The 13,114-nt window shown below is 38.1% G+C and overlaps 1 protein-coding gene across 1 annotated transcript in view; it reads right to left on the reverse strand.

Annotated features, from left to right (window-relative positions):
* Positions 1-474: 474 nt before the first annotated feature.
* LOC118248098 (contactin-6-like) overlaps positions 475-13,114 on the reverse strand; it is a 79,058-nt gene continuing 66,418 nt past the window's right edge. The window contains exons 14-21 of the mRNA XM_035546718.1: positions 12,008-12,078; positions 9,014-9,248; positions 8,347-8,462; positions 6,820-7,006; positions 3,448-3,560; positions 1,895-2,063; positions 1,059-1,194; positions 475-543 (exon numbers count right to left, since the gene is read on the reverse strand). Of these exons, the coding sequence (XP_035402611.1) occupies positions 1,094-1,194; positions 1,895-2,063; positions 3,448-3,560; positions 6,820-7,006; positions 8,347-8,462; positions 9,014-9,248; positions 12,008-12,078 (992 nt within the window). The 3' untranslated portion in view covers positions 475-543; positions 1,059-1,093. The remainder of the gene's footprint in view (positions 544-1,058; positions 1,195-1,894; positions 2,064-3,447; positions 3,561-6,819; positions 7,007-8,346; positions 8,463-9,013; positions 9,249-12,007; positions 12,079-13,114) is intronic.

Raw genomic sequence — 13,114 nt, forward strand, 5'->3', positions numbered from 1 at the left:
GCAGTGTGACTTCACATTTTGAGCTATATCTATCGACTTGAAAGCCATGATCACTGGTGTTTCATTTAACATTCTAATAACTCAATAGATTGAAGGATTTAATTAGATGCTTTTATTTATATTTCAAGATGATGAAAATCAATGGTCTTCTCATTTACCTTCACACCGAGCCCAAAGATGAATCTACACTTCCAGGCTACAGCAAAGAATAACAATACCAGCTGAGAGAGTAACTGAACCTGCTGGAAGACAGATGTATTTCAATCTCCCCTTAAAAAAGGTATTCAGCATCTCTGCTATCTTTGTTGATCAGAACAGTCTTCACAAGACACAGTCCTTTAAAATGTATTTGAGAATATGTATCTCAAATTATAAAAGGTACTGTCCCCTCCAGATCTGGTTCAAGGCTTGCTGATGCCACTGAAAACTTCTCTATTGAATTCAATGGCTTTGGGTTGGTCCATATGACTCCTTTTATTTAGGTTTCCCTTTTCAGAAGAAAATAGTGTAGTACATTTCTTATAATGCATTCTATGATGTTCCCTGTAATACAAAAAAGAAAAAAAAAGTGCAAAAAGTAAACAAATAACTTTTATTTAATTGAAACTTGCGTGTTTTTTTGTTGTTGTTGTTGTTTTGAACAGGTTACAATGAAGAACACAAGATAAATAATGTCCATATCACAACTAATTTCAAGCCTCTTCTCAGTTACAACATCTTGGCATAGGTCTTTCACAAATGTCATACCATTACACTGGAGTTTCAATAAGGATTACTGTTTATAAAAAAAATGAGATCAGTCTCCTTGCAATCTCAAGTTATATTTGGCACCACCCATTTAATTAATGCATATACATTTATCCACAAATTTTTTTTTATCCACGAAAGCTTTTTTTAAATTTATGTAGTATCGATATTTACATTTTCTCAGCAGTATTGATATTAATGTTTTCTTGGTGGTGTACAATCTCTATCTCCCTCCCCAGTCCCCACTGTTTTTCTTTATTGGAAATGTTCGTTCTGGTAAAGTATTAAGATAAAATCTACAGATGGTTTACTTTTAAAAGTCCATGGCTGAACATTGCTTTAATCATCAAGGGAAAGAGTACTTAAGGACAAAACTCAACAGCAGGATCCCAGATGTCAATGTATAGTGCACTCTTTGGGATAATTTTATTTCTCCAGAGCTTAAACCTGTAAAGACATAAGCATAAAAAAATTTCTGACATAAGTAAATGTCTGTCCAAATATGTATTTCTATGCAGTCTAGCATAACAGTATTCTTTTTCAAACTTTCAAAATGAAACATTAGCCACAAAGGTTATTTCTATTTATTCATTTTCAAGTTGCGGCAGCAATCCCAGGGAGTATGGTTTTGAATCATGTTCCCAGTCTCTACATGAATATCTGCTTTCAGGAGGGTTTTGGTTAGTTTGTTACAAAACTGTGCTGCATTTTGCATGAATAATAAGGTATTCGTGCAAGCAGAGACCAGATCCTGGGTACCCACACCTCAGCCATGGAGCAGAGCTGAGGGGCTCTGTCTTGGCATATGCAGCAGCTCCAGATCTTATGAAAATTTGTGGTGAATATGAAAGCTGAAGCTTTGACTTCAGCTAGAAAGCTTATTTGTCTGTCCTTCCCAATGCATTCCAGGCTAGGGCTCATGGAGACATACACTAAAGATTAAGATCACACCTAGGTGTTGGGAAATTGTTTCTCCACTAACGAACATGATAAAACCAGAGACTAATCTACATTCATCCAGTATTACAAAGCAATGAGAGGGAAGTCACCTACTGTAACAAAAAGTCTGTTAATCCTTTGTACTTAGAGGCACACACATTTCTTATTATGCAATAATATTCAGAGAAGGATAAAAATTCTCACATACTTGATATTTTTGGAATCCTAATTTCCTCGCTGCTACTGCCATCCCCACCATCACTGACTGTTCTTATTTCTATGAGATAATCTTCTTCAAATGGGACCAGAAGTTCAGCTGAAGTGTTGTTTGTCTCCAGTATATGAGTTTTGCTGTGTCTGTTTTGTCTGTACAAAATCTAAATAAAAAGGGGTTAGAAAACAAGAGTTACTTGATTTATTTAAGTTTTAATGGATTTTTTTTTAAATGGCTGAGAATACCTTCTGTCATGTCCCAAACTTTTCAGAATTCTGTTAGCACCCTGCAGAGTATTAAATTCCATTAGAAAAACATTTTTAAAAGTTCAAGAAAGGACAGAAGTTTGGATAGTAGCACCTGGGTTTCCACTTAGGAAGCGTATTTCTGCAACTAAATGTGAGGGATTCAGGGACTGCTTGTGTATGCGTCTTTTCACTGAGGTGTCTCTGGGCCATGGTGTGGACTGGCCACCCTGGCCCCATGCCCAAGTGCTCTGGGGAGTTTGGATGGGGATCCCGCAGACTATGATCAGCTTTGTCCTCCAAGAAGCCTTTCTTCCTTGCTAACAATCTCGTGAAGACAAGCTTTTAATATATTTATGCTAAAAAGAGCAACTGAAGAGCAAAGCAGAAATAGAGTTAACAGGGATCATACAATAAATACGCAGTGAGCACTTAAAGCACTCTTTCCACATCAAAATGTAATAGGAAAGTGTAGCCTGGAAGCAGGTATGTTAGACACAAAGGAAAAGAGCTTAACAGACTAGTTTTAATGTTTTTCCCAGTGTGTGGAGCTACTCAAGCACACTCACTAGAATCTAAAAGGATATGATCTCAAGAAAGATTGCAAGGTGGATTTTTTAATATTTTTTTTTCTATCCTTTTTCTCCCTGGGCATAAATAACTCTGCATAGACACTAAAATGCTGAGCAATGCAAGGATCTTGATCCTAGGAACTGTTCCTCATGTAAGTGCTCTCCACAACCATTTTTACCATCCTTCAGGAATAAAAAAGTCTTTCCTGAAGTCTTTTGGGGTCAGAGGCACTGCAAACAAACTTTAAACTAAATTTTACTTTCCTTAAAAAATAGATTTATAGAAGTGCTTTTTACTTCACTCACATTGATCTTTATGTGAGTGTCTTCCTATCTATTTTCAAAGATACATTTATGAATTGTCAGAGAGTGAGGACTTTCAAATGTATTTTATGCCTCTTTAATTCTTAAGAGACTGTTCTCTATTTCTTACAAATGTGTGAAGCTCTTGCCAAAAAAGATGTGAATGCAAGAATCTGATACAAGTAAGATTACAAGGGAAATGGGATGAGAGTTCCAGTGCTAGGGACAGGATACCCCTGTGTTGGGATAAAGGCATCCTACTCTGAATGAGATATTCTTCCATGTTTTGTATAAATGTCAGCCAACCGTCCCAATAACTCCAGAAAAACCACCTTTTTCCAGGTAATGAATAGTCACATTTCAACAAGTCACTTTTTGCTCTTTTATAATAAATGAGTATGATTAATGAGATAAAGCAATGACTTACTTTGTAGCCTAGTACTTCTGATTCATTCTCCATTGTTTTTACATGCTCCCAGTTCAAGCAGATTTTGGAATTTGTCAGTTTCCAGGCGATATTTGCCGGGGGTTGACTTGGTGCTTTAAAAAAAAGATGATGATAATCACAAGATACAACTGAATATTAATTTGCATAGTGTAATTGAATGAGCCGCTGACATGGAAGTAGCAAATGCATGGCTGATTCAAGTCTAAAAGAGTAAAAATATTTTCCAGTCCATCATTGCTCTCATATTAGTCAGAATAAAGATCTATTCATAGCACAAAACCACTTACTGTGAGTTCATTTTGAAAATTAGGAAAAGCCTGACAATGTCTGACAGTTCAAGTTACATTTGATAGATTTTGTTTAAGCATTATGTTGTTCCTATCTATATTGTAATGGACTAGAGAATGTTTTGCTGAATGGAATTCAGGGAAAAAAAAAAAAAGCTAAAGCTAAGAGCAGAATACAAAAAGCTAGATTTTCATCAGCCATGAGTGCAGGTTACAAAGAGTTACACATTAAAGTCTCCATGTGATCCATCATGAAACGTTGCAGGATTTTATAAATTCTCAGCATAATAGGCTGAGAGTAGATTTTCAAAGGCTTTTTATGCCTAAGTGCCAGGACTTTGAAAATTTGCCTACAAGTGACAGAAATTGAATCCTGTGAGAACATGTGAAGTTGAAACTGTGCCTTTGAGCTAACACTGTCTCATATTTAGAACAACACATTATCTCCATCTCCATGGTGTGTCCTACTGGACCCTGCCTGGGAGGACAGTGCTGGAGGTATTAGAGGAAATAGGGACTTGAATAAAATTAAGAAAAGAGAGGAGAGATCCGGAGAAATAGGGCTTCTGGGTTGTGAGTATCCCAGACCTGACTTTAAAATGTTAAACTTCTAGGATACTTCATGTCTCCCTGCAGTTTCTACATATTGATGATTAGCATATGTAGCTTAGAAGGCACTGTTGATTTGGTAATACAGCATAATCTATTCCATTTCCCACAGAGAGAGAATAAATTGATTGTGTCTGTTATATTTGTCTGCTTCCTGACTATGGAGAAGCTTAATCCATCGTGCTGGTAGGGAAAGGAGGTGTTAGTGGGCCACCCAGGTGAATCTAAGCAGGTATCCTTCCAGGAGCCATAAGTCAGTGCTGGATAAATATTCATTTTTGAAGGTGTTTAAATATATTCATATGCGTAAAACCACAAATTTACTTTTTTTTAAAAAAAAAAAAAAAAAAAAAACTTCCTTGCTGCTTTCAGCAAATATTTTAGATAAGGAATTCAATCACAAGATATTCACAAGAGGCAAACGACGCCAAACTCTTCATTTATTGAGTACTTTCAAAAGTCTTGGAAGCCCTCAAATATCGTTCAATATCCACATAGTACTTAAAGCCACCTTAATTCATAGACTTTGGGCTGAAAAACCACCACTGCATGACTTCCTAAAAAAAATTATCTGTTTTTCCTCTACAGACCAAGAACCAGAATAGGCAGCAATGGATAGTGCTTCTGGTCCTTTCCAACCTAAATGATTCTATGAAGCAAAACATGGTGAACAATTCCTTAGATCTAAGATGTCTGATCCTTTCCACAACTAACTTCTTAGAATCAACATTGTCAAGAATAATTCATAGTCCTAAGTATGTATTTAAGTTTATTAATTTAATGAAGTTACTCTCATGTTGTAGGTAACACATTTTTTCTTGTTGTTCTGAGTCTAGGTTTATACTTGCAACTTATTTCTAATATCTACATCTACTGAGGTATGTATTTGTAAAGAAAGAGAAAAAGCGATGAAATCTCTGAAAACCATGACATATAAATAAACAAACAGAAGAGCTGAGCCTCATAACTGTTTTTAGTGGGAGCAGTACGCTCAAGGAAGGAGGACATCATTTCTACTTTCCTAAGAAGTAGTAAACTCAAACCAGAATATCAACTTAGACCTTAAATTGATCTTAGACAAGTAAGCTCCAATCAGAATTGCACCTATTTGGCAGAAGGCCTATTTTAGTTTTGAGTTTTGCTTAGTCCATACAATAATGCCATGCACAGAACATTTTAGGAACCTTTGGCAATGAATACAAAGACAGAGCTCTTAGCTTGAAGCTAAAGCTCCCACTGTAGATGTACATTGTTTATATTCTCTTGATGTATTACCTCTTCCCATATTGAAAGTGCCTGCATCTTTCAGAAACAAGAGCTTAAAAATTTAATATATGTTTTTAAATATTAAATGGGTTATTTGGACTTTAATTTTTAAATGAACCATTAGCACCATCCTGAGTTTGACAGAAGATGAAGACAATGTAAAGCAAAAGCAAATTCATTCCCTATATGTCCTGTCTCTTGACTGCTGTGTCTTTATTTTTTCTGTCATACAAATATGCATACAAATATAGAGAATCATTTCCAGAGATTAGTTCATTTTCCATTAGGAAGTTGTCTGTGAGAAGAATTTAGGGCATATGGGTACATAACAGATTACCAAAATTTTCTATTTTATGATTATTTTGCTCTTAGTGAGCGTTTACTTTACAGGTTCAATCATGTAGAACAGTGCTCAGAACTTCCCTATTATCGTGGAGGATGGCCCCTTGAAATCATAGGTTTCATGAAGCTGTTTCTCATGAGTACAGTAGCATATGTTTTTGCTTCTAATTGCAGGAAATTTAAACAATTACTCACTAAATAGTATTTATGTGAATGTATCACATACGCTACTGTCTGTACTGCACAATTTAGAGATCTCAGAAAAGCATCTTGAGAATGTAAGGGTTTTCTTTAAAAAAAAAAAAAAAGCTATATTCCCGTACCCAAATCTGTGGTTTGACCTGTGAAATATCTTTCCTTTATTGACTCTCCATCTCATTTGAAATCTCGTGAAAGCAAGTGCCACACTGCTGCAATTCAAAAGGAAATCCTTCCTAATAGTTGCTACACTGGAGGAACACAAACACCTCTGTTATCTAGTTTTGCAAGTGTAGAGAATTACCTTAGTACATACACATAACAAACCTAGAACCTCTCCTATGAAGACAGGCTGAGGGGGTTGGGGTTGTTCAGTCTGGAGAGGAGAAGACTCTAGAGATACCCTGCAGTGGCCTTCCGGTACCTAAAGGGGGCTTACAGTCTGAGTAAACTCAGTGGTGACCACAAAATTGTTATCAGGGAAGAGAGGAAGAAATTTTTTACTCACAGATTTCATTGCTTCATTTGATGAAGAAATTTGGGATCCCATTGATATTGCAACATTTAGCAGAGCTGGTCACGGTAAGCTGAAATGTCACTATCCCACTTGGGAGCTTGCAACATTTGTTGTACAAAATTAAATACTCACGTGACTTTTTAGTAGTGACATTTACTGGGGTGCTGGAGGGCCCTGTCCCTGCCGTGTTGTAAGCCCGAACTGTTGCAAAATACACTGTGTTAGCCTTTAGTCCTGTGATATTTTTGGCTGTTACATTCCCATTGACTCTGACTTTACCAGCTGTGCTTTCCTTGGGATCATCGGTCCAATACAAAACCTGGAAAGCCAAAACAAAGAAAAGGCAATTTGTTGTTTTAAATCAATTAAGGAATTGGCTGGGAAGCAGACACTCTGACAATGAAGATTTCAAGGAATACAGGACTTTTCATATTCAAAACTCGCAGGAAAGAAAACCAAGCATGAATATTTAAAGAGAAGAAATAAAATTTGAGAGACAGAATACCAATTAAGAAAGCAAATCAAATCCTTAGCTTTATAGATGTCCAAAAGGAAAACTTTGATAACGTGAGAAATTTTAAAAGCTTGCTTGGTTTTATGGTTTGAACATACTTGAAAAAAATTTTAAATGATACAAAGAAATATTTATCTCAATCATCTAAGAGGATTTTCATTATTTTGTATTCTGCTTCTAATTTTGATTTTTAGCATTTGATTTTGGAAGGTTTGTGTGTTGTATGTGCCTCCTACTACCTTGCTTTATACATTTGTAATGAAAGCACAGAACTTAAAGTATTTCTGACTTGGTTTAACCTTGCTTTATTTTATCTACAAAAGATTCACTGTGCAAATAAAATGCCCAGGAATCATATCATATACGAGATTACTTTGAAGTACTCCAGCTAGAAATATAAAAACTCCACCACTCCTCCATGCTCTGGAGGCACTGCTGCCGTGTCCTGGGGATGTCAGATGCAGCTAACACTGGGGCTCTGCTCCCACCCGGTGCTGGAGACCTGAGAGAAGCCAGAGGCAGGGTGAGTGCCACCGGGGTCTGGCAGCATCCATATGCCCCTGCAGCTCCCCCATCTCAGCCCCTGAAATGCCTGTTGCTGGATCTGGCCCTGGGCTCATGCCATTATGCCAGCGGTGCACCCCAGTGCACAGGGCAAGCGGCCTGTCACTTACTTGTACATGAGCAGCTGCTCACTACAAACAGAAGTGAGAAGCCCAAAGCCTTTCAAATATGCCACAGCAGAAGCTTTGGATGGTAATGATGTGCATGTTCTTCTGTGAGAGATGCTGTGGGTCATGTGCATGTCCCCTAAAGATCAACTGCCCCGTCGCGCTCAGGCAGTGTTACAGCTGTCTGAAGAGGGAGGATCAACCTTGTTTTATGGAATCAAGCACAAGTCATTTTATAGTGGTCATCACAAATGATTAAACTTGAAGTTTTAATTTACATTACAAAAAAAAGCTGGGACAGAACTATAGTCTGGGTCTATAAATGCTTGTGATTATCTCAAGTGAAATGTTGCTAATGAGAGTCAGGTGAAGAGCTCCATTAACTGCTGACTTGGCAGTGAGGGAAGAGGAATCAGAATATGAATGTGGCTGGGGAGGGGATTTCTGTAAGGTGCCTAGCACCAGCTGCCTCACCTCATAGCCCAACACCCTGCCCGTGAGCCTGTTCCATGCGATGGGCTGCCAGGAGACCTCCACCTCTGCCGCCGAAATGCTCAGTGCCGAAGTCCCTGCTGGTGCTATCTGTGGCTCTGGGTCATGGGAGAAAACAAAGCCAGTGGAAAAATTGTGGTATTAAAAGGGTGTTGTCTCAGAAACTTAAAGAGATTGAAGAAAAAAAGACAAGATTTTTGGTGGAAGCCGCAGGCAGAGGCTCAAGAACGCTGGTATGAATCCCCAGCTTTGCTGCCTGTTTACTGTGGAGCACCAGCAAAATTGTAATTTTTCAAAATTGATCATAACCAGTGATCTAGGACAGATTTTTAGAGGAGGTCAGCTGCACGGAGTGATCTGGTCCCTCTAACGGGTAAACTGTTTTCAATTTCTCCTATTTTTTCCCAGCCCACTCAGTGGGAGCTCCCTGGGGACAAGTCTGTTGAAACATGCCATCTACTTAAAGCAGTTATGAAAAACTGTCCCTTGCTTTTGTTCACTTCATTTTCCCATTCTCTGTCTTGTGTCTCTTGAAAACCTGCAATGAGCAGCTTTGAGCTAAATTCTGACTATCCCTATAGGGGTCTGAATTATCATACCTGGGATCTATGGACTTTACACAGTCAGCAATAGGAGTAATGTGCTTTACCATCTTCTCCTGAGTAGACAATGGATATGGAGCTCAGGGTCCCTTCTCCTTCGTTGTTGTAGACACCAACTTTCACTTCAAAAGGAGACAGAGGTGTAATGCTTTCATTCCTATAAATGTATTTGCTTGCTTCTACTGAAGCCACCACTGCTTTTGTCCAGGTTGTTGAGCCAAGAGGACGAAACATAATGATGTAGCCAAAACCTTCCCCATTCTGCAGTTCTTCTGGAACTGGCTGTAGTGACAAGGCAGTCAGTCAATAAGCATTTGCAAGTATACACTCTTTTAATTGAATCTTCATTCTCTCAGTATATTTTAGTAGTATTGATTCAGTTGACTGTGCCTTAGAGAAGATAATAATGTTTGTTCCATCAGTCAATGTAATATTGAAATAAAAATCAAAATAATAAATCTATTGAGGCAATCAATTTAGAAACAAAAGATCTGATCAGCTCCATTAAAGTTATTCTCTTCCAGGCATGAAGTTTTCAAAATTAAAAGCATTTCATTCAGCACAGGTTGTAACTGATATTTTTTTCCCCCAAGGGGTGTAGGAATGCTAATTTTAAAGAAATTATTTTAAAAGAAAGAAAGAGTTGGGAAAGGAGCAAATGTGTATATATAGAAGTGCATGTCAGCTGTATAATTGCCTGTGCATGTGTACAGCACTTACATATTTTGTAGCACAAGTGAGAGTCTTGAGTGCATGAACATTTTCTCATTTAAGTTTGTTTAGAACAGAAATGTTATTGCAAGTCAACATGATAAAATTAAGGCTTCTATTAATAAAATCTCATGTCAAGATATGTATTAATGACTCATACAGAACAGGCAATTACATCAACACTGTATTTTTTTTTCTTGGGAAAAACACTTCTACATTGGTTTCTCAAAGCAAGAGAACATTTGCGAAACAAGAAAAGATCAGTAGTACATAGAGGAGTACATAGCTTTTATCAGCAAAACTTCATTTATATTAGATGCTTGCATCAAAGCCAGGTGCAAGGAAAAACAGCTATGAAAAATGGTGCAGAAACAGAGTGAAAAACAAAGGGGCAGAACTGCAGCTCCCGCAATGGTTCCTGGCTCCAAACTTTTCCCCTGTAGAGGAGCTATCAGGAGCACTAACAGTCTGAGAAGGTGGGAGGTTAAAAAAAAAAAAAAAAAAACGAGGAATACATCAGCAGATTTCAGGGCACTGAATGTATTCTTTCTTTCCTTCTAATTTAATAGTAAGATATTTGTCAAATTATAACCCTGATCTGACATATATAACAAATGTTGTCATTCTTTAAGTGTTTTACAAACATTAATTCCCCAATCTACCTCCTTCCATTTCTTATCCAGTCCCGAGAGAGTTAAGCGTGAGAGATGAGGGTGCACTGGGGATTTATAAGAGTTCAAGCTACTTTCTAGAGCATTTAATTTGTTTTTGAGGCTTCTGTGACCTCAGATTTAATCAAGATGTTTAGTGAGTTCATCACAGAAAGCTGGAGAGCCTAGTTCAGTGTTGTTAGCTTGGCATAATTAGTATTTCTTCTGACTATTTTTCAGGACACACTATGAAGTCCAACAGGATAATTTGATTGAGATCTCTCAGGTTGTTTTTCAATTTTCATGTTCTGCTCCCAAAGAGTAGATCAGTAGAGGAGAAAATGAAAGAAAACAGTGAAAGATGCATATGGAGGAAAATTCAGTTCAGTAAAAGTGAAGTTTCACTCTATTTGGAGCATGCAAAGGGGAAAGCATTGGTAGTATTATTTATCTTGTTGGGATTTTTTCTTTTGATCTCATTTTTTTCTGTCACTTCCCTTCCTCCCTCAAAAGGTTGGTTAAATGGCAAAGTTATCAGCATACAGGACAACACAGGTAACTCACTTAGCTGATAAATAACATTACTTGTAGTTTAAATTAATCTCTTTTCCTTTCTTTTAAACCATATACATGAGCTTGGCTATTTCTCTGGAAAAAGAATGAAGTCAGGGGAAAGGGGAGACTGCTTTCCTTGCTTAAGCTGAACTAGAAGTATTTATTATTATTATTATTTAATTGAATAAATATTTTCCATGACTTATGAAGGGAGCACTGTGCTTTTGAAGCCCTGGTCCAAATTAAAGACTAAACAGAGATTGTGTGCAGGCTCTTGAGATATTCACACCTGTCCGTAGGATGGGTAAGGCTGCCTGGGCTCTGCCCCACAGGCTGGGTGATGCTGACAGCCTGGGACAGCTCCTGCTGTAGCCAGTTGTCTTCAGAGCCAGGTGAGATGTTTATCTAGGTGAGTCACATGCATTTTTCAGCAGCAATGAAAAACCCTCAGTTTTTCCACTGTCCAGCACAGGTGGACACTGTGTTTTGGTCAGTTTTTCCATGGGGGCTGGAGCAGCTGCCCATCACTTTAGAGGCTTTGCATGAGGCTGCCTGCCTTCGTCGTGGTGCCTGCAGAGATGCAGATGGGTAGCTGGAGAAGGAAGGCTACTTCTCACAACACTTGCTCTCTGCAATGACCTGTGCTCACTCATTGCAACTTGTAGTATGGTATTAATAGTTCTGAAATTGCATATTCTCTCCTCTTGCTGGAGTGTTGGAGAATTAAAGGGCTCATCTCCTTTAATGCATAATAGGATATGTCTTGTCAGCATAGAGTTCCAGAATGAAAAACATGTAAACAAAAGTATGAAAAATGTTAATGCAGAAAATGGCCAAGCAGATTAGTGTGTTAAGCACATCCTGTACAATGGAGATAAGAGGGTTATACAGACTTCTAAACATCTTTATAACATGCCTCTTAAACTGTTTATTTTTATAAATGGTTTGCTATAACACAAGAAAACTTGCTGTGCATCTTACAGACTGTTTTCTCTCCAGATGCAGGATGAAATCCAGGCTCAGCCCGAGCCAGTGACTGAAAGCCTCTGGATTTCAGCAGGGTTGTGATTTCACCCATAGACTTTTCCCCATTAGACAGCTTAGGTTAATTGAGCTAACAATTACCTCCCATGTGATGACCAGCTCGGAACGGCTCCCTCCTCCTCCACTGATGTTTGTTGGTGCCACCACAGGAACTGGAGAACAAGAGACATCGGTGCTTGCAGCAACCCCCTGCTGCTGCCTCGTCCACTGCAAGATTAAAGGGTTTCCTCCCAGATCCTCTCACATGCAGCTACTCTGCCTTTCAACACGTAGAACAGTGACTACCTTATATAACGGTACATTTTAAATGAACTGAAATTATGTTTACACATTTTCAAGTTTCTAAGGCCACAGATGTATTTGATACATGAGTACCCTGGTTCAAAAAATTAATTAAAGAAGCTAGTAGCATCAAGTATCTGACATTATTATGCCTCATCAACTAATTGGCAAAATGATGTTCCATTCAGACTGTAGCTGCAACACTACTGATTTACTAATTATGCATTTGTTCAGTAAACATGTTGTTGGAGCAATATATTAATTTTTTTTAATTGGCTGTACGCTTTGCTTAGGAAATTCAAAAGTCGTAATTTTTCTCCTTCTCCCAAGACTGCAAGTGGCCAGAAGTGCATTGATTAGAACTTGATTTCCCCAGCATTACTCCAGGTGTATGGCCCCATAGGTCCATAGTCAAGGTCAAATAACATGCTGGTGCTGCAGGCTGAAGGGGCTTCTCATCTGTCAAATGGCTCTTGGTGGAGAGGCAAGGAAAATAGCAGTATTTTCTGCTTCTTGCTCCATATTTCAGGAAACATGCTCACCCCATTACCCTATAAATATTTCTACTTCTGGGGAACTGGGTTGTGGTATAATGGGGGGGATTTAAAGAAGTTTTTTTCCTATTATATAATTTGCCATAAATTTACTTGCAAGGATGATGTCATGTTTTTTTCTGTTGCTGGAGGAGCATGAACAAAAAAAAACAAGACAACTCTGTAACTTACAGATCCCCAAAATATATATGAGAGCATTCATTCTCTTTGCCATCTCCAGATATTTGCTACTTTTTCTACAAGTTTCAAGATTGTTTTTTTTGTTCCCTTCATTCAACTTCTACTGCCTAAAAGTTGGATGTGTCAAGACAGGGCTGAAAACAGGGTCAGAAATGGGCAGGACAGTTATATC

This window comes from Cygnus atratus, chromosome 10, assembly GCF_013377495.2.
Source record: "Cygnus atratus isolate AKBS03 ecotype Queensland, Australia chromosome 10, CAtr_DNAZoo_HiC_assembly, whole genome shotgun sequence".
Taxonomy (NCBI): Eukaryota; Metazoa; Chordata; class Aves; order Anseriformes; family Anatidae; genus Cygnus; species Cygnus atratus.